The sequence below is a fragment of the Eretmochelys imbricata genome, chromosome 6 (assembly GCF_965152235.1).
Source record: "Eretmochelys imbricata isolate rEreImb1 chromosome 6, rEreImb1.hap1, whole genome shotgun sequence".
Classification (NCBI taxonomy): Eukaryota; Metazoa; Chordata; order Testudines; family Cheloniidae; genus Eretmochelys; species Eretmochelys imbricata.
This window is the reverse complement of record NC_135577.1, coordinates 22,755,992-22,777,156: the sequence shown is the minus strand read 5'-3', so window position 1 is coordinate 22,777,156 and position 21,165 is coordinate 22,755,992. Positions and strand designations below refer to the sequence as shown.

General features: G+C 48.4%; 1 protein-coding gene across 1 annotated transcript in view; it reads left to right on the top strand.

Annotated features, from left to right (window-relative positions):
- The window catches only part of SLC25A22 (solute carrier family 25 member 22), a 37,962-nt gene that overhangs the window by 9,459 nt on the left and 7,338 nt on the right, over positions 1-21,165 (top strand). Inside the window, exons 3-5 of the mRNA XM_077819877.1 lie at positions 1,085-1,140; positions 8,940-9,030; positions 20,497-20,615. Of these exons, the coding sequence (XP_077676003.1) occupies positions 1,085-1,140; positions 8,940-9,030; positions 20,497-20,615 (266 nt within the window). The remainder of the gene's footprint in view (positions 1-1,084; positions 1,141-8,939; positions 9,031-20,496; positions 20,616-21,165) is intronic.

The following is a 21,165-nucleotide window of genomic DNA, read 5'->3' as shown; positions in this document are numbered from 1 at the left end:
TGCCTGTTGTGTGTGCGTGCAGCGCCTAGCACAGTGGGGCTCTGAACGCACGCAGGTGACTTATTTGTTCAGCCTTGAAATAAACATAGAGTGACATTTAAACTCACCAGTACCACATTTACACCTGCCACTGTCTAATGCTTTGGGTATCCTTGCCAGTCTGACTTACTGGGAAGGGATCATGAAGCTGTGGATGGGATAGTATTGTCCCTTGTTAATACTGGCTTGTCGCACAGAGGGGTAGTGAGTGTTAGTCGGTTTATGGTTTTCCAAGTTCTTTCGAGATAGCGCAGAAGGTGACCCTTTTCAGATCCCAGAGATCCACCCAGTGGAAGTTTGGGGTCTGGCTCTGCTCCTGCTGAAGTCAGTGACCAAATAGCCATTGATTTTCAGAGGCAGCAGGAGACGTTGCATTGTTCTTAACAGGGAGCCTGGGAGGCTTTTTGGGTTCAGGTCACAGTGTGTGTGTGGATCTTGTGTTATTGGGGAAACAAGATATGACCGAGTTATGCAGTTTTTGCTTACAAAGCCTGGGTCTGGTATAAATAAGTGCATATGGGTCTGATCCAAAGTCCACTGTAGACAATGGGATTCTTTCCATTGACTTTATTAGGCATTGGATTGGGCCCAATGCAGTAATTTTCCACTAGTTTAAAACAGCCCCCAACATCCTGAGTTCCTTAAAATGACAAGGCAGGTTAGGGTGGCTGTGCAAAACTTCAGTTTCAAACCCAGCTCTTTATTTCCCTTCCTTGATCAGGGCTGATCACTGAAACATGTTGTGCTATTGTTTTGGGGCTCCCATCTGGTTAACGAGCAGCTCCTCCAATTAACATTCTTCCCTTTTGGAGAATGTGGAAAGCAAGTTTGTTCTCTGTGCATGGGGTGAGCTGGTATTTCAGAGCCCCTCTGTGCCAAGGACAGCTGTACTCCTGAGCTCTCACAACGATGGTGTCAGTGGCTAACGCTGTTTCCACCTCTTCCTGGACTTCGGCTGACAAACTGTAAATGAAAATCGCTTGATTAGATTCTTCCCTCTCCACCTTTGCACTCCTGAGGTTTTATGTCTGTCTCTTGTTTGCAGGTCTGACTGCCTTATTAAGACAATCCGGTCGGAAGGTTACTTCGGCATGTACAGAGGTAAGGGCTGGAGGCAGGGCAGAAGTGCAGCATCTGACTCCTCCATCCTGGCCTGAAAAGGCTGTTGAGACCGCAGGTGAAATAAAACCAAAGCCACTTGCCTCTCTTTATGGAGTGAGGTATTAGGGATGTCCTGAACTGGTTGAAAAACCTTGAAAAATCTCACCTAAAAACCGAGGGCTCAATATACAGAAACACAGGTATTGCCAGGCTGGCTAGACCCCCTGCTTCACCCAGTCCAGTACCCTGTCTGTGTCTGTGGCCAGTGCCATATCCTTCAGAGGAAGGTGCAGGGCCGTCCCTAGCTATTTTGGTGCCCTACGCAGCCCCCCGGCCTCTGCGGGGGTGGGGGCTGGCCCCAGGCTGACAGGGGGAAGGGGGCTGGCCACTTCCTGCGGGAAGTGGAGTGACCCGGCCCCAGCCTGCTCTGCTCCCCTGGCTCCCAGGCTTGCGGGGAGGGGGGAATCGCCCCCAGCACCCGCCGGTGGAGCGGAGCAGGCTGGGGCCAGGTCGCTCCACTTACCGCCGCCGGTGAGTGCAGGCCCAACCCCTGCTGGAGTCCTCAGGGGAGTGGGGGCACGGCTGGGGTGGAGCAAGGGCAAGGGAAGAGGTGGGGCGGGGGCTGTGGGGGCGGGGCTGGGGTGGGAAGAGGCAGGGCTGGGGCAGAGCAGGGGCGGGCCCTGGGGAAGAGCTGGAGCAGGGGCTCAAGCAACACACAGCTGTGCAGGGCACCAGCAAATTTGGTGACCCAAATTTCCTGGTGCCCTATGCAGCTGTGTACTTTGCGTATGGGTAAGGACGGCCCTGGGAAGGTGCAGGGAGTTATGGGGTAATATGTCCGGAGGGAAAATTCCTCTTAACGCCGATAAATTGAGAGGTTAGTTTGTGTCCAGAAACAGGTTTATATTCCTTCCTAAGCCTTTGTTTTGTTATATTTGCTGTTATAACTCCTGGCTAGTCTCATTATCCATACAAATAATACCTAGCTCTCTTGTAATGCTTTCCATCAATAGGTCTCAGAGCATTTTACAAAGGAAGCGAGTATATCCCAATCGTTTCTTCTTTTGATCCTCGGTCCCTTCCGTTCTCCTCCTGTGGCACATAATAGCTTAGTCTCCTGTGCGCGATAACACTTCGCTCTAATTCTGGCTGTGGGGTTTCATGTACAAGTCCTGGGTGGTGTTGGTGGCCTGTGATGTGCAGGAGCTCAGATTGGGGGCTCTCAAATTGGAGGTCAGGACCCCTCAGGGGGTCACAACGTTCTTACATGGGGGGTCGCGAGCTGTCAGCCTCCACCCCAAATCCTGCTTTGCCTCCAGCATTTATAATGGTGTTAAATATATAAAGTGTTTTTAATTTATAAGGGGGGGGTCACACTCAGAGGCTTTCTATGTGAAAGGGGTCACCAGTCACTGGACTAGATGACCTGGTGGCCTTAAACTCTGTAACTGTGGTATCTAGCTGCAAGTATATGGTGCTATATAAATACCTCAGAAATATTTGCAATCCTCATAGTACCTATTCACTGGTACAGATAAAGAACAGGTTCTCAGATTACTTGATTAAATGAATCCTCGCTCCCTTTTTTTAGTGGGACTCCAGAGATCTTCGATTTGTGGCTCCCCGGGCATGCTGTATCTTGCCAGTTCTTTGTTAGGTTACCAGGGAAACAGGAATACTGTGGTTTGATATAATGGGAACAGTGGATTGGCTGCTGAGAGCAGCCTTCTCTGGCCCAGGTTGTTAATGGGAGGAAAAGGGGGCGGCAGGGTGGATTCTGGTTACGGATTGGCTGATTGCGGTGGTGGCTTTGGGAGCAGTGCCTAGACAGTGAGGCCGTTAACATAACAGAACCTTAGCAACTTTGATCTTACAGAAATATTCCAAAGCGAATGACATTCACATCTCCAAGGGCTGAATTTCTAGGGTGCTTTTTATCCTTGATAAATACATTGCAGCAAGTGGGGTGGTGTCAGAGCTAACTGGATCCAGCTCTATCAAAATTGTGTATTTTTTGTCAGATGTAAAAACATGCAGAAGTCATCATAATCCTATCAAACCCATGCAGAAACATACCGGCCCAAACTTTCCCTAGAGTCTAGTCTGGTTTTGGCCACTGATAGCCATGCTCTAGGCCCCCAGTGGCAGAGGGTTCACTGGGTGGAAGTGGGGAGGCAGAGGGGTTGCTAAGTGGCTGCAGCTTTCCCCCTCTGTTTCGGGTTTGCATGGGAGCAATGTGGCCATGGATGACGCATGGTCAGCACAGCTGGGAGCTCATTGCTACCTCTGTTAAGGGGTGAATTCAACCTTAGTGGAAACAACTGAAAGAGGGCAAGGAGTGTCCAATAGCTTTACATTCCCCTGCACCATCTTAGAGCAATCTAGTCCCTTGTTCCAAACCCCAAATGCTCTACTAACCCCCTCCTGCATGTGTAGGAGCAGCCAGCACAGTAGGTGGACTCCTGTTACTACCAATCTGAGTTATATCTGAGCCAGTGATCTAGGGGCGAAAGGCTCCATGTCCTCTCTTTACCAATCCCTAAATCGTCCAGCCTGCCACATCCAGCTGTGCTCAAAAGCATGGTGTTTACTGCTGGTACCTCTCAGTCCCTGGCTGAGAGGCAGGGTCCTATGTAGTAGAAAAAACGGGAGCTGCAGGATGACCAGGAGCTCTGACAGGTGGCTTTGCTGACTTAAACAATGCGTCAATCCAGCTCTACCAACAGGACAAATCTCATGACGGCAGCGTCTGGGCTGCGTTCCTGCGGCGGTTGTTTCCTTGGTGACTTTGGGCAAGTCACCGGGGCCTGGTCTACACCTAAAACATAGATCAACCTAGCTACATCATTCAGGGCTGTGAAAAACTTCACACCCTGTGCGACGCAGGTTGACGTGTCCCCTGGTGTAGACGCAGCTGGCTCAATGGAAGAATTCTTCTCCCAGCTACTGCCTCTCAGACGGGTGGATTAACTACAGTGATGGAAAAACTGCTTCTGCAAGAAGTAGGGTGACCAGATGTCCTGTTTTTAAAGGGACAGTCGCATTTTTGGGGACTAGGTGCCTATTACCCCTTACCCCCCGTCCTGTTTTTTCACAGTTGCTATCTGGTCACTCTAACAAGAAGCATCTACACTACAGTGACACAGCTGTCATGTCACGGCTGTGCTGCTGTGATGTAGACATACCCTACGTGTCTCTGTGCTTCCATTCCCCATCTGTAATACAGGGATAAGAGCACTGCACTCTACCACGCCGAGGTGTTGGGAGGGTAAGTGCACTGAAGATTGTGATGTATGGGGGTGGGGGCATAAAAGTACCGAAGACAGCTAGAGAGGTAAGAGGAGCCTTTATTAGCAGAGCACTTTCCATGTGATCTATCAGAGGACAGATGTGCTCTGTGCACTTCTCTGACCCAGAAGAGTAACTGTGTAACCTGTTACAAGGAGAACCCAACGTTTTCTAAAGGGGTCCGATGGCCTGATCCAAGCCTACTGATTTGGTTTGTTACACATGTCCTTCACTGTAACAAAAAGGAAGGTAGGATTCCACTTGCTCTCATGCACTCTAACACATGGCCTTCTTTGGGTCCCGGTAGAATTCCTGGCAGCCAGTCCGATTAGCCCGTGGATGCCAAGGGACTAACAGAGCGAAGCTGCGCCTCCCAGCCTGCTCTGTTCCTGAGTCACTTTGGCTTTTGAGCATGATGCTGTCGCTGTGCCAAGCTGTCTCCAGACTGCAGCATGACAATAGTGCTTCAGTCCTCCGCACACAAACCGGACAGCCTTCTGGGACTTCTGCTAAGAATACCCTCTGCGGTGTCCCCTGGTTCACACGATACCTGCCAGAACTATTCTGGGCTGCTGAGGTCATGGCCAAAAATTTTTGCCTTAACGTATGCTATTTATATTCTTGGTGGCTATTTTTATATTGCCTGCCTCCTGCCCTCTCCCTTCCCAAGGAGAATGCAGCAGAGGTGTTCCTGTATGGCAACACTCCACTCTCTTCTGACCTCACTGGATCATCCAGCTGCACTTAATGTATTGGTTCTGCAGTACCAGGCTGGTTTGAGTTTATTTTTTACCCTTAATTTTCCTTGTTGGAAGGTCTCCAGATGTTCCACTTCATCCAAGATCTCTCACCTTGTTGCATTCACATCACATCTGCATGCAGCAGAATCTGACTTCCCAAAATATGAACCCAAAGCAAGGCCACTCCAGTATAACATGCCTACCCAAATAACACTGCTGGCGTGAAAGCTGAGCTGGATTTACATACCTCTTGCTCAGTTCTGTTTCTTTCTGGTCATAAAACTTGAGGTATGTAACTACCGAGTCACGTCATGTGGGCATTAGGGCCGTTGTGGGAATCTCAGCTGTTCAATGGTTTACAGTATTAATTTTTAACTCTGGCAAATCATGAGAGCTCAGACTGAAATACCCATCGTTCCGATTACCATCATGCTTTCTTATGCGTCGCTTCCCTTGGGATTTGATTTTAATAGCCACTGTCTCTCTTTTCTAGTTCTGGAAACCACTGCTTTGTACGATTGTGCCTAATGACCTGAGAGGGCTAGATACTCTTAGGACTAATACAGACCTAATACAGATTTTTCAGGACCAGTATATTTCTAAGCCTTGATCCTGGATCAGTGATTATTTAAAATAAATAAATAAATGGCAATTCAACCTCTGGAGCACTTTGCAGGTTGCTGCTGGGACACAGCATTTTATGATGAAATATATTTTATAACAAGGCCTGGAGGATTTTGTAAACGGAAGGCCCACATAAAAGATTTATTAGGGCTACGAAAGGGTTGGGCAGTTACTCTTGTTTGCATGTTGAAGTTTATGGGATTTCCCACCTCTTTTAAAACCTTTTTGTTTTATGGTAGCAGTTTATCCTGCCTCCCAATTCTCTGCTGTCAAGTTTTTCCACAGTACACCATGAACTAATCCCTAGAGTGGCTTGCCTGTGTGCTTGTCTGTGTACCCCTGCATGGACGTGCTGGCATGGGTATGAGGTGTGGATGCTCAAAGGTGAGCTTGGAAAGAATGGGTTTGCAAGCACAGGTCACAAACCCTGGTTTACTATGCAGTGCAGGCATAGTTATATCTGAGCTTAGAGATCCTGTGGCTTTATTTATAGTCCATGGAGAGCTCCTACAAGTGAACTTGGGTTAGAAAAAACCATCTGTGTATTTGGGATGTGCAAAATATTTTTTTGGGGGAGATGGCACATTTGAGTACTGTAGAGATTGCTGCAGTCCTCCATTTCTTCCTCCTGTGGTGATTTGGAAGCTCTTGTGGATTACCGAGGACAAGGATTATCTATACTCTCTTAAGCAGCTTGCTGAAAATGTCAAAGGTTTAGCAGAAATCCTAGGTCTATTAATTTTTACATGTAGTGGGGGTTTTCTTCCAATTGATTTGAGATTGGTAGGTAATATTGCTCTGAAAGCTTCCTCATTAGTTTGAGGGCTTCCATGTTTGTCAGCGCTCTCCCATTTCCCACCTTCTGGTGTCATTAGCTTTTCCCCCCCGAAGCATCTGCATAGATATTAAATTGGGAGGTGGATATTTGGTTTTCTTACTTTTACCTAGGTAACGTTATTTAGTGACATAGGGTGGGGGATGAGGAGGTGTATTTCTCTGCTGCAAGAATCTCCCCTGAACACTCAGCGTGTGTGTGTGTGTTTAACTTGGTTAATTATCCAGCTCTTGTATTTGGGCACTCGAATAGGAACTTACCTTAGGCGCACACATTTGAGAATGGGGCCTTGTGAACGTGCTGGCTATTTACTCTGGGGAGTGGCAGTAGGGAAATCCAAGAGAAAACTTTTGTGCGTCAGTGGTAGGGGTCAGGTGTGTGGCACCAGAGGGTCGAGTCTGCGATTATTGATCTCACACTCAGGCCCCTGGAGAAGGAACATTTTAGGAAACCTTTTGAAACCAAACCAATATCTGGCCTTGCAAGGAGGTTGCAAGAGTCCCAGTAAGATAGCGTGTGACTCAGCAAAGGATCTCCTGGATGTAATGCTTGTGGAAGTTACTGCCATCTGATGGTTGCTCATTGATGAGGTGAATTGAAGAGATTGATCTGTCTGTCTCATACCAGGAAGGTGTTTGAGATTTTGCCAGCCAACATAGACTCGTGATAGCTGGAGAGAGCCGTGTAGGCCTATCCTATCTGACAGGGACCAGTGGAGGCTCTCTTTGCTTACAAGGATGATTTTCCACAGTGTGGGGAGAGGTGTTGTCAGACCACAGGACGTGGAGCTAGGGATTCCAGTGTTCTGGTCCCAGCTCTGACACTGGTTCACTCTGTGACCTTGGGCAAGTCCATTAGGGCTTCCATTTTCCAAAAGTGCCTGCAGATTTTGGGTGCCCATCCTGAGAAATGTGAGGCCAAATTTTTAGAGGTGCTGAGCACCTACAGCTCTCCTGGACTCCGGATGAATTTCTGGGTGCTCATTCCCTATGAGAATCAGGAGTTATGTCAGGTTGGGAACGTGAGATCGGTGGAGCCTTTTGAAAATATAGGCCTTAACCTTTCTCTGCCTGGGCGCCCCATCCCTAAAATGGGGATAACACTTTCTCACAGCCATGCGGTAGGGCTTTGTTGCGTAAAGTGCTTTGTGAATGAAAGAGACGTTTCCCAAGTATTGTGGATGCCAGAGAGCTTGATGGCCTAAACTGGGTGCCCTCTCTTGAGGGTGGCTTAGGGATCGATCCTGCCCTGGTGCAGGATGGGAATGGACAACATGACCCTTGGAGGTCCCTTCTGACACTCAGGTCTCTAGGAGGCTCAACGTTCTGAAGCAATGAACCAAACATTACAACTTTTTGCTCAGAGCCAGGGAGCAGCAATTGTTTTGTTTTCCCTTTCCCTTAAATACAGTTAGGGTGCCCCTGTGTTTCACTCATTTTAATGGTCTCCATAGCTGTCAGTCTGAGGACAGAGCAGGGCAGGCCATTCATTGTGGCAGCCACAATATAGGGATTTGCCATTTGTTGCTCTCAACAATAGAGTACTTAAAAGTACGGTGGGTGTGAAGCGCTGTTTACATACCAGTGCAGAGGGAGGCTGTCTCCTTGCTCCGGTTGGGACTGGTCCGGGGGCTCTGATGTGATGCCTTACAGACAAGGAGTGAAGCATTATGCGAAGCAGCCAGTGGGAGGCTGCTGGAAGGATGACGCTGAGGACAAGGAAATAGAAGTACAATTGCCTAGCCAAGGGCCTGATCTAAAGCCACTGAAGTCTCTGGAGAGACTCCTATTGACTTCAATGGGCTTTGGATCAGGCCCTGAGCCTTTCACAGCCTGTGGCCTATATATGTTACCTGACTTGCAGGCAAATTAAGTGTGGCAGTATTGTTCTGGGGGGCTTGATGCTTCCCAGCTGGGAAACAGCATTAACAGGATGCCTGCAGGGCTCATTAAAATGTGTACTTCCTCCTTGGGGGCCTGATCCAAAGCCTGCTGGAATCAGTGGAAGTCTTTCCTTTGACTTCAGTGGGATTTGAATTTGTGGGCTGCACCAATGCCATGGAAATTATAAAAAGCTTGTTTAAAGTGGAAATGGGACGCTTCAGGGGAGGTTTTCAAAAGAGCCCAACGTTGACTTTCAGTGGCATTTGTGTGTCTAAATCCCTTGGGCACTTTTGAAACCTTTTCCCATCTTGTTCCTAGCCCGGTTTTGACTTAAACTCCACTAAAGCTTATCCACTGCGCTCCTGAATGTGTCAAGATAACAAGTCTTTCCTGCTGCTACAGTGTTCCTTTCCTTTGTTTCTTTCCCAGGGGCTGCGGTGAACCTGACTCTAGTGACACCAGAAAAGGCCATCAAGCTAGCGGCCAATGACTTCTTCCGGTATCATCTCTCCAAAGATGGGTGAGTGGGTGGCTTGCACCACTGGCAGTGCTGGAATGGGATTTGTGCTAGGATGTGGGCTCACTGGGACTGGTCTGGTCTGAATAACCTGGGGAGGCCCAGTTGGGCAACCTGCTGTTCTGAATGGGATTCATCTTTGAACTGGTTCAGCCAGCACTAGCATTCTGTGTGCGCTGTGTACAGAACTGAAAGCAAAAGGCCCCTCCCTGGAGGGTTTTATTGAAGCTCCCAGAAATAGTTCCAAATCTCAGCCAGGGTTCCTGTAGCCAGAATTTCCACAGAAAGCGTCTGCACAGGAACATAGCCTCAGCAACTGGCCACGTAACCGCTGGGATGGTCCCTCCTTCTCAACCCCTTATTGGACGCTCCTCTGCCCCTCCCACCTTTGCAATGACTATATTCTGAGCGGGTGGTGAATTGAGTTCTGGATGGTCGAAGGCCCCAAGCTTAGCACCAGCTCGTGGCTTTGCAATCTTGTGGGGTTTGATTTCTTTGAAGATATTTGGCAGCTGGGAGTGGGAGTGAATTTTGATTCTCCAATATTGGTATTTGCTACTTCACCTGCATGTAAAGGTCATAAGTCAATAAAACAGGCTTAATTTAATGTTTGTTCATGTGAATTCAGTGCCAGGGAAAGGTGCTAGGTTGATAGCCATGAAGTCTGAAGTCCTGTATCCATTGAATAGCTACTGCTCGTTTTGCCAAGATATCTCTGCTCCAGCCCAGGGGACAGTTCAGGGTCTGTGGCCCATTCAGTCCTTGACCTCTCTGACCCTGCTGATAAGAGAGCAATCTGTGGTAGGGACTTCTGTGGTGTGGAGGCTTGTCCCCTAGGAATTAGATACCTGTTTCACACGAGCCAATAAACAATTGTCATGTATAGGGTACAGCTCTTGAGCACTAGCTACCTGAGTTGGATTTGCACTAGAGACCTACAGCTGAAAAGCTCTGTATCCGATTACCAATTCTTTGATTTATCAGCTCCACATAGTGTACCAGGCCAGATTCTCAGACAGTGTAATCAGGGTAGCTCATTGATGTCAATGGAGCCATGCTGATTTACCCCCGCTGAGGGTCTGGTCCATTATATCTTTTATGTATGTGACTTTTTGGTTGTTCTGGGGTCATTAAATCACAAGTTAATGTTCATACTTGAGGATCCATATGATTCACCGACAATAGTCCTGTAATTACTCATCATGGGTTTTTTCCTTAGATTTTAAGTTTCTTTTTCAGTAGCTGTAGCTATTCTGTGCTATGTACAAACAGGGAGAGGATATGTCCTTAATCTGTCCTTGTTCCAAGTAGCTAAGTCTGAAGCTTGGAGTGGAGACAGAGCTGTGATTGCATTGGTTCTGAGCCCAGATGTTGCACAGCACAAGATGTTGCAGATTGTTAACTTGCTATTAACATTGGGTTATCTGAGGACCAGAGGCTAACCACAGGCTTTGGAAGGATCACATTGAAAGGAGGGGAGAATGGCCTGGAGCTGCCAGTCATTTACCCTTGGAGTATCTTTTCAACCAGGTGATCCAGAGAGTGATCAGTTGAGACCGGCAGAGAAATAGCATCCTCTGGCAAGACTACATTTCAATGTACCTAGCATCCTGGCAGATCAATGTTTAGTGCTGACTCTTTCAGCATTAGGAAGGCTGGATCCTACCCATGAAGCCTCTAGAGCTTTGAATAGAAGAGGAAAGGACTGTGCCTTGAATCTTTCACACACCCCAAGACTGTCTGGCTTTTTGTGACAGGCAGCCCCAGGCAGTACACAGGCTGGTTAGCATGGCTTACATTTGGAGTCAAGTACAACAGTGTAGTAGGAGCTTTGGGAATGGACTTCCAGTTTTGATTTCTCTTAGGCTCCTGGTTCCCTTGCATAAGGGAGGAGGTGGGCAGTGCTGGGGCTGAGTGTGAGTGTGTGGGGTTGTTGTGGTTAGGATTAATAGGCCTCTCCATGTTCCTCCTGCTGTCCCTGTATGCATGCTGTGGCAGGGACGGGCACTGCATTAATTTAGGAAAGCTCCATTTCTGCAGTTAGCTGCAACCTTTCTATTCCAACCCAAACAGTCTTGGAGTCTGTGAAATAGCTGGTGCAGTTACTCCCCTAGCTCTGGATAGCTTGGTTGGGTACTGGTCTAGGTGGCATGAGAATCCAGTTGCATATGGTCTCAGCTACGAATTGCCTTGCATTTACCCCCATCACTAAAACACCAGGCACTTGGGGGGTGATTTGGCAGGCTCTGCTTGAGAGAGGCCCAGGACTAGGATAGCCAGCAGGGATCTAACTTAAGACTCTGCTGTGCTAGAGCACGATGGGGAGTTGGGAGAGCCCCTACTCCCACTGTGTGCCTGGCAATAGCCAGTGCTACCAGCCCCTCTTCATCTTCATTGTGAAATATTGCAGATATCACACACACACACACACACACACACACACACACACACACACACACACACACACACACCCCCTCCCCCACTAAAGTGATGAGTAGCTGCCTTGACCCAGTGTCATGGAAGGTACTGCAGTAATGGATCACACCAGGGGACTCTCAGGCTGTACTGGGCGATGCGCTCAATTAGATGCCTCTAGGAATGAATAAAGCACGGAAGCTGCCACTCAGGCCTAATCTGTTGCATTCAAATAAAAGGTCCCAGACCACCGAACACGAAGGCCGAGCTGTCGTGCTGAGTGGGTGCACGTTGCCCCTCCCTCCCCTGTCTCTTCCTGTTTCCCTTGCAGTGCTGGGGAAAAGCACCATGTGCGGTCTTTGCTGCTGGCAAAGCTCCTTCACAACCAACTCTGATCCCCAGCCAAGGTGACAGCCTAGAGCATGAATAGGCTCTTGGGGAGCCAGAGCTGGTCCTGCCTGCTTGAGAAACGTGAATGGTCCCTGCTTGATTCTCTCACTGCCCAGCCCTGGGTGAGCTTTGAAGCTCTGTAGGGTTTGAATGGTGTTTTTCCTTTCTCACTGACCTTGTGGATTAAGGGAGGTGTTTTCCTGCAGCGCTGTCCTTGGATCCCCCTGCAAGAGGGAGAGGGAAAGGCAGGTGCTGGCTCAGCCTGCCGCATGCCCTGCCCTGCAGCAGCGGGTAGATGCTGGCTGGTGCTGGGGAGTGAGAGTCAAGGCCAGAGAAGAAATGCAGTGAGGCGTCTGCTCTGGAACAGTGTGTTTCCGGTCAGCTGGAGCACTCTGCGGGGAGAGTCCTGGTTTGAAAGCAGGAAGTGTGAGCTCATGCCCAGATGTGGTAGTGGTGGTGGGTAGTTTACCCGTGCCCCCAGAGGGATGGGAACATCTCATCTCATCTCTCCTCTCCTCTCCGGAAAGGGGGCTCTCGAGGCTGTCCCTTACTGAATGCGGACTACCCCATGTCTGCGGTAGGTGCTCGGATTCAGATCGGATTTTAAAATGGAGTGAGGTCTGGAAGGTCTTTGTGTTATGTCTGGAAAGTGGGAGGTGGCTGAATGGGCAGTAATGTCTCCTGGGTAGCATAAGGGCCATTAGAAGCTGCTGCATAGCCATTCTGTCTGCATCCTTTTCTCCCTGTAACTCTTAAGTGCCTTGGGATGCAGAGAGCGTAACCTATAAAAAGAGTTTGCCCCATATAGTGCTCTTCCCCTGCTGCTGCCTTACAGTTCACTGGTCCTTCTCCGAGCTATGGCAGACGCCACGTGTGGTTAACTATAAGATGACTGAAGGGGGCCATTTTGTCCCATTCATGAAGCCAAGCGTATGCCCCCTACAGTTCCTCCCTCATTCACCTTGTGTTTGAGCCCTTTCCTCAAACTGCTCGCTGTGGTGAATTTTTCCATCAAGGCAGCTCTTTTCCTTTGTGGGGGCAAATGCCCTCTCCTCTGCCCTCTTCCCTGCAAGCCAGGCTTGTAGGGCAGGGCTGGCAACCCAGCAGACCAAACTACTCTGCTTAATCACAGAGTAAGGGACCTTAGTGATCGTGCCAGCATGAGCTGCATCCACCCTGCCCTGTAACGTGGCTAAGCCTGTGGCACCTGGTCTGTGACTAAAGCAAGAACTCCAGGGCTGTCGATCAGCAGCGCCTTGGGCAAGCTCTTGGTCCAAGACCTAGACATGAATAACACACTGCTGTCTTGGAGAAAGGCATGGCTGCACGTTGCACGGCAGGTGAATGCGCTTCCACTCCTGCGCGTGTGATTACAAGGATGGTAAGTAGCACGAGAGCTCTGCAAAGGCCTTTGTTTAGGGTGGTTTATTCTAGTCCAAGGGCCTGTTGTCTGGAGTTGAGTTTTACGTGGTGCAGGAACATGGCCATGGAGGTCCTTGCATGAGCGGAACAGGTCATATTTGCTGGAACAGTTAGTAGTTCTGTACATGCAGATACAGTGCTCTTAAAATACATATTGGCTTTGGCTGGTGCCCAGCCTAGTGACGTGATTGCAGCTCCCGCAGTCTGAAAAAAGAGAAGCTGCAAAGATCTTCTCTGGCAGTTTGAATTTGAATGTCTTAACTGTCGATCTGCCAGTGGCTGCCCAGCTGGAAGTATGCTCAGGATTTGCATGAGTCAGCGTTGCTTGTCTGATAAAAAGCATGCGCACACACGTAAATAAAGTTCTGCGTGTGTGTGAGAGAGAGAGATGTATTGTTGCAGATGCTATATGACCGCAAACAAACTATCCTTGAGTGACCCTGCAATCCACAGAGCATGCAGCTATCGTTATTTTCCACAGAAAAGTGCAGTCTTACCATGAACCTGCCTTGAGCGACCAGCAAAAATGAATTGCTTCAAAGATGTGGGCTGTGTCAGGAGTCAGGGTTTGCTGCAGAGCCAGTCTCCAGGCAACCTAGTGAGCACAGGGGGCCTGTAGTAGACCACCTGATTAGCTACACCTAATTGGTAAAAGGGGCAACAGACGGGCTCTTAAACTTAGCAACAGTATAGTGGCTGCGCCAGGTATTTGCCGATGGCTGTGATAGGTCCTGCGACTTGGTGTTCCCAGCCTTGCCTTGCCACACTGCAAGTAACCCAGCTCTGACCCTCAGCTCCACCTTCTGATTTCTGGCTTGGACTGACCCGGGGCTCTGGTTCCTTCCTGGCTGCCTCCTGCTCTGACCACTAGGCATAACTGTGCACGTCCCAGTCAGACAGTCACAGAAGGCTGACTGAGACTGTACTCGAAATCCTGGGGGCACTTTAAGGGCTGGGGATGTCTCATGATCGGGGATTGGTTACTGCTGGTACATTCCTCTTCTCCTCCCTCCCCCCCCCCCCCCATGAGTGTCTTATGAAACTCTGAATAGACCGATTATGTATTTTATATTTCCTCTGCTATAATTCAAGTGTGGGTTTTAATAGAGGGACATGACATTAAAATCTAGCTGTGCCCATCCCCACTTGGCAGTGAGACCAGTATTGCTGCGTTTCCCCCTGTGCTTTTGTTTCTGTGTTTTGACTTTACAGAAGAAAAGCTTCTTTTTACCCCTTGCTGTGTCCAGCCAGGGAGTCCACCATGAGCAGCCGGGTGCAGCAGGCCTCATGCTTGTAAGATCTCTTCGAAGTGGAACCCAGCCAGGAGGATGCTGTAATATCCTCCAGGTTGCAGCCGACCCGGTTTTGTTCTGCTTGGGGCTTGCTGTGTGTGTCACAGATGCAAAAAAACCTTGACAGGAATTCTGTGTCTCTTCAGATTTGTGCCTCATCCCCATCATTAGAGCTGACATCATCCTCTGATTTTGGTGTTTCAGCTAGGAAGTTCTCTGGGGCTCCAAGAACTATGTAGACAGAGGAGCCACATGGGAGTTCTCACTCTGCTCCTCTTACAGATCTGTCCTTTCTGAGGCCCCTCAGACTAGGAGAAGGCAGGAAAGGGAGAATAGGGGGTTTCCAGTCTACAGAGAATGGAGACAGGCGTTTTTCCTGCACCTCCCTGAAGCTGGAAGTTTCTGCATGCTCTTTCCCACAGTGGGAGGCCCAGGTACATACACCAGTCGATAAGATAGCAGCTGTGTTTGTGCAATATGTAAACAGGAGAGGAGTTGCTAGGGCCCCATTGAGGAAAGCGCTCAAACATGTGCATAAGAACCCTTGACATCAACATGCATTTAAGATGTTTTATTTGTGGGTGCCCAACTTGAGGCCTGTTTTAAAGAGAATGGATTTTTCAGAGCTTGGGTGCTTAGCACTGTCTGAGAATTGGGCCCCTTTAAGGTGTCTCATGCCAGGCACTCACACTCAGCAGTCACTTCTGGAAATCTTAGCCTTGAATCTCAGCCTCTACAAGCATTTGCACTGAGAGCAGCCTTTAAGCTGCCCCACAGGGCTACATCCCTTGTCTCCTAAACTCAGTGTGCTGTACAGCTGTGGTGGGCGGTGGCAGTCATGTAGGGTTTCTCGTATTTAGGCTCTGCCCAGTATTTTGGCCTCAGTGGGTTGAAAACTGTCTCGGTTTGTTACAAAAGATGTGGTTTGCTTACAGAATATCCCAGTGTCCGGCCGTCTGGGTTGCTGACTGCTCCTCTCCAAGGCACATTATCATCATTGATTTCCCTCTGAGATATATTTTTTCTTATCTTGACCTTCGCTTTGTTTGCTGTTCTGGAATAGGCCTGGAAAGCTGCAGATTCAGTGATTTTGGTTCCTAGCAAGCTCAGCACAATTGCGTTAATTGCTTCTTTGCTGACAGAAGTGAATTCTGCAGGGAAATGGGTATTTTTTCCTCTTTCTTGCCCTGTGTGCACAGGATTGTCTTGCTCAGTGAACTGAAATATGAGACGTATTAGTCCGCAGTGCGTGCTGGGGACTAATGCTGCTAAATGGCAGGCACCCCAACCCTTCTGCCGGCTCCTGATGGAAATATTTTTTTTCCATCAGATCCCAAGTTTGACCCTGATTCCTCTTTATTTTATAATGTCTTGCGCTCTTCCCAAAAGGTTCAAATGTATTAGAAGTCTGATCCAAAGCCCATGGTAAGACGCCCATTGACTCCAATGGCCTTTGGATCAGCCCTGTATGTTTGTGTAGTATTGATATGTGCAGTTAAACAGCTGTTGTGTTCCACCCCAGAGGTGACTATTTCTTGGGGGTGACGGGGCTGTCTCTCTCTCATCCATCTTTTCTCCCATCACGGAAGTACTGTCAGCGCTGGGCTAGAACATGACCGCTGTTTAACCCCATGCCCACCGATGCTACACAACAGGGTACCAATTCAGATACTATTTGGGGTATTTCTTGCTTACCCACACAATGCATGAGCTGGTGCTGCCAGGAGTTGAGATCTGGGTGCACTCCCCCGTGCTCTGCTATGCCATTCCAATTGCTTACAGCCTTCTCAAAAGATCACTGACTCAGGTTGAAAATCCTCATTCTTTGTCTCAGGCTGGCATGTGTGCATGGGGGTGGTTTGAAGACCACGGTTCAGCTGTCTTTGAGGATGGAACACGGTGCCTTAAGGTTGCAGCTTTTATGACATATGTCAGGAAATTCAAAAGGATGGCTTCCACAGCCACAGTACTGAGCCCTGACGCATGCTTGCCAGAAGGTGCTCTGTTTTACACCGGATGCAGGAATGGTAAATGGCCTCTGCGTTGATAGGGTCAGACTGCCACGGGGGTAAATTAAGTGAGACTCCTTTTGAACTCAGTTGCTCTATGCCAGTTTAAACCAGCTGAGGATCTGGTCCACAATTCACTGTTTGCTGTCGTATTTAGGCACCTAGGGCGATGCATAGACACACACAGGATCTGGTACCTTTTTAAAAATGGTGTATGCGCAGCTCCTCAGCTGGTGTGTGTCAGCATAGTGCCCTAGAAGTCAGTGGAGTCATACTGACATATACCAGTGGAGGTGCTGGTCCTTTGCCTAGTGTCCAGGGGGTAGTGGGTGAAACCTATTTGTCCTGATGATGCTGATAGAACATTGAGTGTTTATTTGACGTTCACCTTCAATTGCACACAACCCTGCCTGGCTCCTGAGTGACTAAAAGGAGTGAGGACCTTGCTTCTTGGGCTGTTGTACAATCAGAGGCTTGCTGAATAACTCTCCCAAGTATTCAGAGCCCTCAATCCAGTGGTGAGGGTCAACTGCCCTAGGAAAACACCCACTTCCTCACTGAAACAACAAGGAGTCCATGGCACCTTAAAGACTAACAGATTTATTTGGGCATAAGCTTTTGTGGGTAAAAACCACTTCTTCAGATGCAGACGACTACTTCTTCCTCACTGAGTCTCTTAAAACATCTCAATGAAGGGGAGAAAAGGTCCATGTGGACCCAGACTCTCTGTAGGTGACTGTCTAATAGTTCAGCGATTCATTGAACATCCCGTGCCCAGGGGGCTTTGAGAAGGAAACTCAGTGAGAAATTCCTTCCTTCGTTCTCGAGGGAGAAATCTATCTTTAGTCATTGATAATCCTCACTGTGGCTTTATGCCCATAATCCCCTCCACTGACATCCTCCCCCAGAGCAGATGTGAGGTAGAGAAATCTGAACAGCTGACATGAAGGCTATGGGGGATTAGCTGCAGGCAGCAGCCTGACTAGCAATCCTGTCACATCACTGGATAGGTGAATTTAGCCTTGAGGGAGCTTTAAAGGGGTGGGGGAGAATGTTGCTGAGGAGAGGGGAGTGAGGATATTTCTCATGCCACCTGATTCTTCCCTGTGGCAGGAGATGCTGACAACTCACTGGATCTAAGAGCCACTGCTAAGTGCACTGTATTGTGTTTGAGGTGATGGTGTGGAAACAGTGTGACGCTTCCAGGAGCTCATTTATAGTCTGGGCTTGAAGGATGCTTTCAAACCATTATTTGTTAGTGTAAATCCAGCATCACTCTACTTAAACCAACGGAGTTGTGCTGAGTTTGCACTGTCTGAGGGTCTGGCCCATTAAGTTCAATATGTGTCACAGAGACCTTTTGGCAAAGGTTCCCCTGTTCTTTGCAAACAGCTGTAACTGAAGACCTGACAAACTCTCTACACCAAACACGTCTCACGGGCTATTTTTATCCATAAAGAGTAGCATGTAAGGTATCTCAAGACTCCTAATCATTGCGAGATGTATGAGCGGATAATGTTTAAGGGATAATGTATATTGGGAATATTGAAAGTACGCTGTCTGGACTTGGAGCAGAGATTAGTCACCAGGAGGTCATGTGTCTCGGTGATGACCCAATCAAGCAAAAGAGAGTTGTCACCCCTCCCTAATCAGCCAACCGGGTAACGCAAGGTTCTGTTGTCTACCCTTGTCACAGTCAATGGAAAACCATCAGAAACTGTGACAAACACTTGAAACCACGGAAAGGTAGAAAAGAAACTGTAGCAAGCAGGGGTTCACCCTGCCTGTGAATAGAAACCAGTCTGTTTTCAGTGTAACACAATGTAGGATAAGGCACTTTGTATCCATTCACTGAAGAAAATCCCTGGTCGGGATGGGGGGGTGCTTTCATGAACTTTTGGCTGTTGGTTCTTGAGAAACCAGCCAGCTCTGCAATAGACTGAACTTCGGGAGGAAATCTACGTTATTAGCTAGGAAAGGTAACAATTGATAAGTGTAGATCCCGGTTCATTTTTTGACTTTTTTTTTTTAATTTTAACTACTTGTTTCCAGCACACTCTTCTTTCTATTTAAATTTTTATTCATAAATAAACCTTATTTTGTTTTATTATAAATGCTCAAAAGTGCTGGGTGGTTTGCAGGAGGAGTGTTTAAGGTTAAACTGGGGTACACTGCACCTTTGGGTGCAGGGGGTCTGGGATTTATGCATGTAGCCAGTGTCAGGGGTGGGGATATCACAGGGGAACAATTCAAAGGGACTTGGGGGTTGGGGTGCACCTCTTGTTAATTTGCAAGGTGAAATAAGGACTGGCATAGCCCAGAGGAGAGAGCTTGAGTGAATGAGGGGCTGGCAGGCCAGGTTACTGCCCCAAAAAAGGGCTCCCTCTTGCTGACGGGAGGGGTAACAAGGTGACTCTCAACTCTGGGTGCCCTGAGAATGTCACACAACATTCATACATCTTATTGCTTGTAAGACTCTCTTAGAGGCTTTAAAATAAACCTGATTCTACCCCCCTCCCATCACTTACTGATGTGTTTGTTCTTATTCTACTTGGAAACCATTCAGGGCCCTCTTCCCTCTTTTGTAGAGAGCTGGAGTTAACCCTCAAAACACAGTATTGGCCCAAAACACAATGGCTGTTCAAGTGTTTGGGTCAATGCAGTGGGATATTGTTATGATTTTGTGAACAAGCGAATGGGATTGTGTTTATATAAATGCAGCAGTACGTCTTGCTAACCCAAATTGACCTTGTGTCTGTATCATCAGTGGTATCGGTACCACCTTGGAATATTGCTACAGAGCCATCAGGAAGAGCAAAAACATTGCTTTAGAGTAGCTCCTATTAAAAAATATAGTGTTTTGGCTGTTTATTTTTCATCATGGTAGATTTTTGTAGTAAATATTTAGGATACAGAGGTCTCTTGTTATCAGATTATTATATAACTTTCTTTTTTTAAGGTAGGACAAATTTGGGATAACACCTTGACACTGAGTCTTTTGTAAGTGTAGACAACATCTTACAACACTATAGCAGCACAGCTGTGCGACTATAGCACTTCAGTGTAGATGCTACCTGTGCTGACGGGATGGAGTCTCCCGTCGGAGTAGGTGATCCAGCTGCCTGAAAAGTGGGTAGCTAGGTCGACGGAAGAATTCTTCCATTGACCTAGTGCTGTCTACATGGGGACTTAGGTCAGCTTGACAATGCAGGTCAGCTTGACAATGCTGCTCTCACCCCTGAGCGAAGTAGTTAAACCAACCTAATCTTTTAGAGTAGATGAGCCCTAAGAGAGGGTGCCTGGCTATGGCAGTCAACAAAAAACCTCTGGCTGATTTTCTGATACAACTTTTTTGACCATGATCTTGGGTACCCATCTTTGGTGCCTTAAGGGGACCTGATTCTCAAAGGGCAGGTGCTCATCACTTTCTGCAAATTAGGCCTCAGTAAGATGTCTTAAATTGAACACCCCAACTCAGCAGTTCCTTTTTGAAGTCTTGACTCTGTTATTTTGTGGGGTTCTAGCTTTTTGGAAGAGGTGAAGGAGAACGTGTTGCTGGTTGCTGACATCTGCAGCTGCAGGCCGTTAAAGGCTAATGGCCCTGTGGCAATTTCTGGTACCTGTGACTGACTTGGGAGCTCAGTGTATGGGGGAGCTGTCAGATCCCCTGCTCCAGAGCAGATTATGTTGGACCAAAACACCCAGCCTTTATGACACCAGCTGGCTCATTGTGCCCAGTTAAGACAACCTCCACTTTGAGTCCCAGCCGGTGGTACCTGTGCATCAGTGCTGTGGCCCCGTCCTGTAATTCCATCACCATGGGGATGGAGCCTTGCACTGAGAGCTGGCGTCTCTTAGAGGGAACCAAGCTGTCTGTGTTGTTCCAGGGGCACGTTACTCTGAGCCAGATCTTCTGACTGAATCTCTCTTTTGCTGGGCAGGAAGAAGCTGACGCTGCTGAGGGAGATGCTGGCCGGCTGCGGGGCAGGCACCTGCCAGGTGATTGTCACCACTCCCATGGAGATGCTCAAAATCCAGCTGCAGGATGCAGGCCGAATTGGTACCTTGCACATCTCTTCTTTCCTTGTACAACAGGCGGGCAGTGGAGGATACCTCTTGAGGGGATTCAGCAGGGGTGGGGAGAGAGACTGTGAGAGAAGGGGAGGGAATGAGCGTAGAGGTCACTGCTCCCTTCTGCAGAGGGGTCTTAAGCTGTAACAGAGCTTTCCTCATGCTCTTCCCTGCAGGCCTCTTAGAGCCCCCTCTAGTGGCACGAGGAAGCAATTTTCACTACCTGTGCTTAAGTCATGGGAGGGGATAGGCGGGCTGCTGTGCATGCTGTAGAGATGATCACATTCAGCTTATGAATTATTAAAACTCCTCCGTTAATGCCACAGGAGAAGGGTTTAACGTCCCCTTGTGCTTGTCCTCTGATACTTTCCCCTCTGCGTCTCACCCCATTATCCCCTCCTCCCCCAGCCCGTCACAAGTGGCTTGTTGCCTGCAGAAGCCCCGTCCTGCAGCTCATCTGTTTTTTCTTGTGAGGGAATGAGAACAAGCTTCAATCAGCTTCTTCTGAATAGAGAAGGAAGCTCCCCATGTGGGGCATT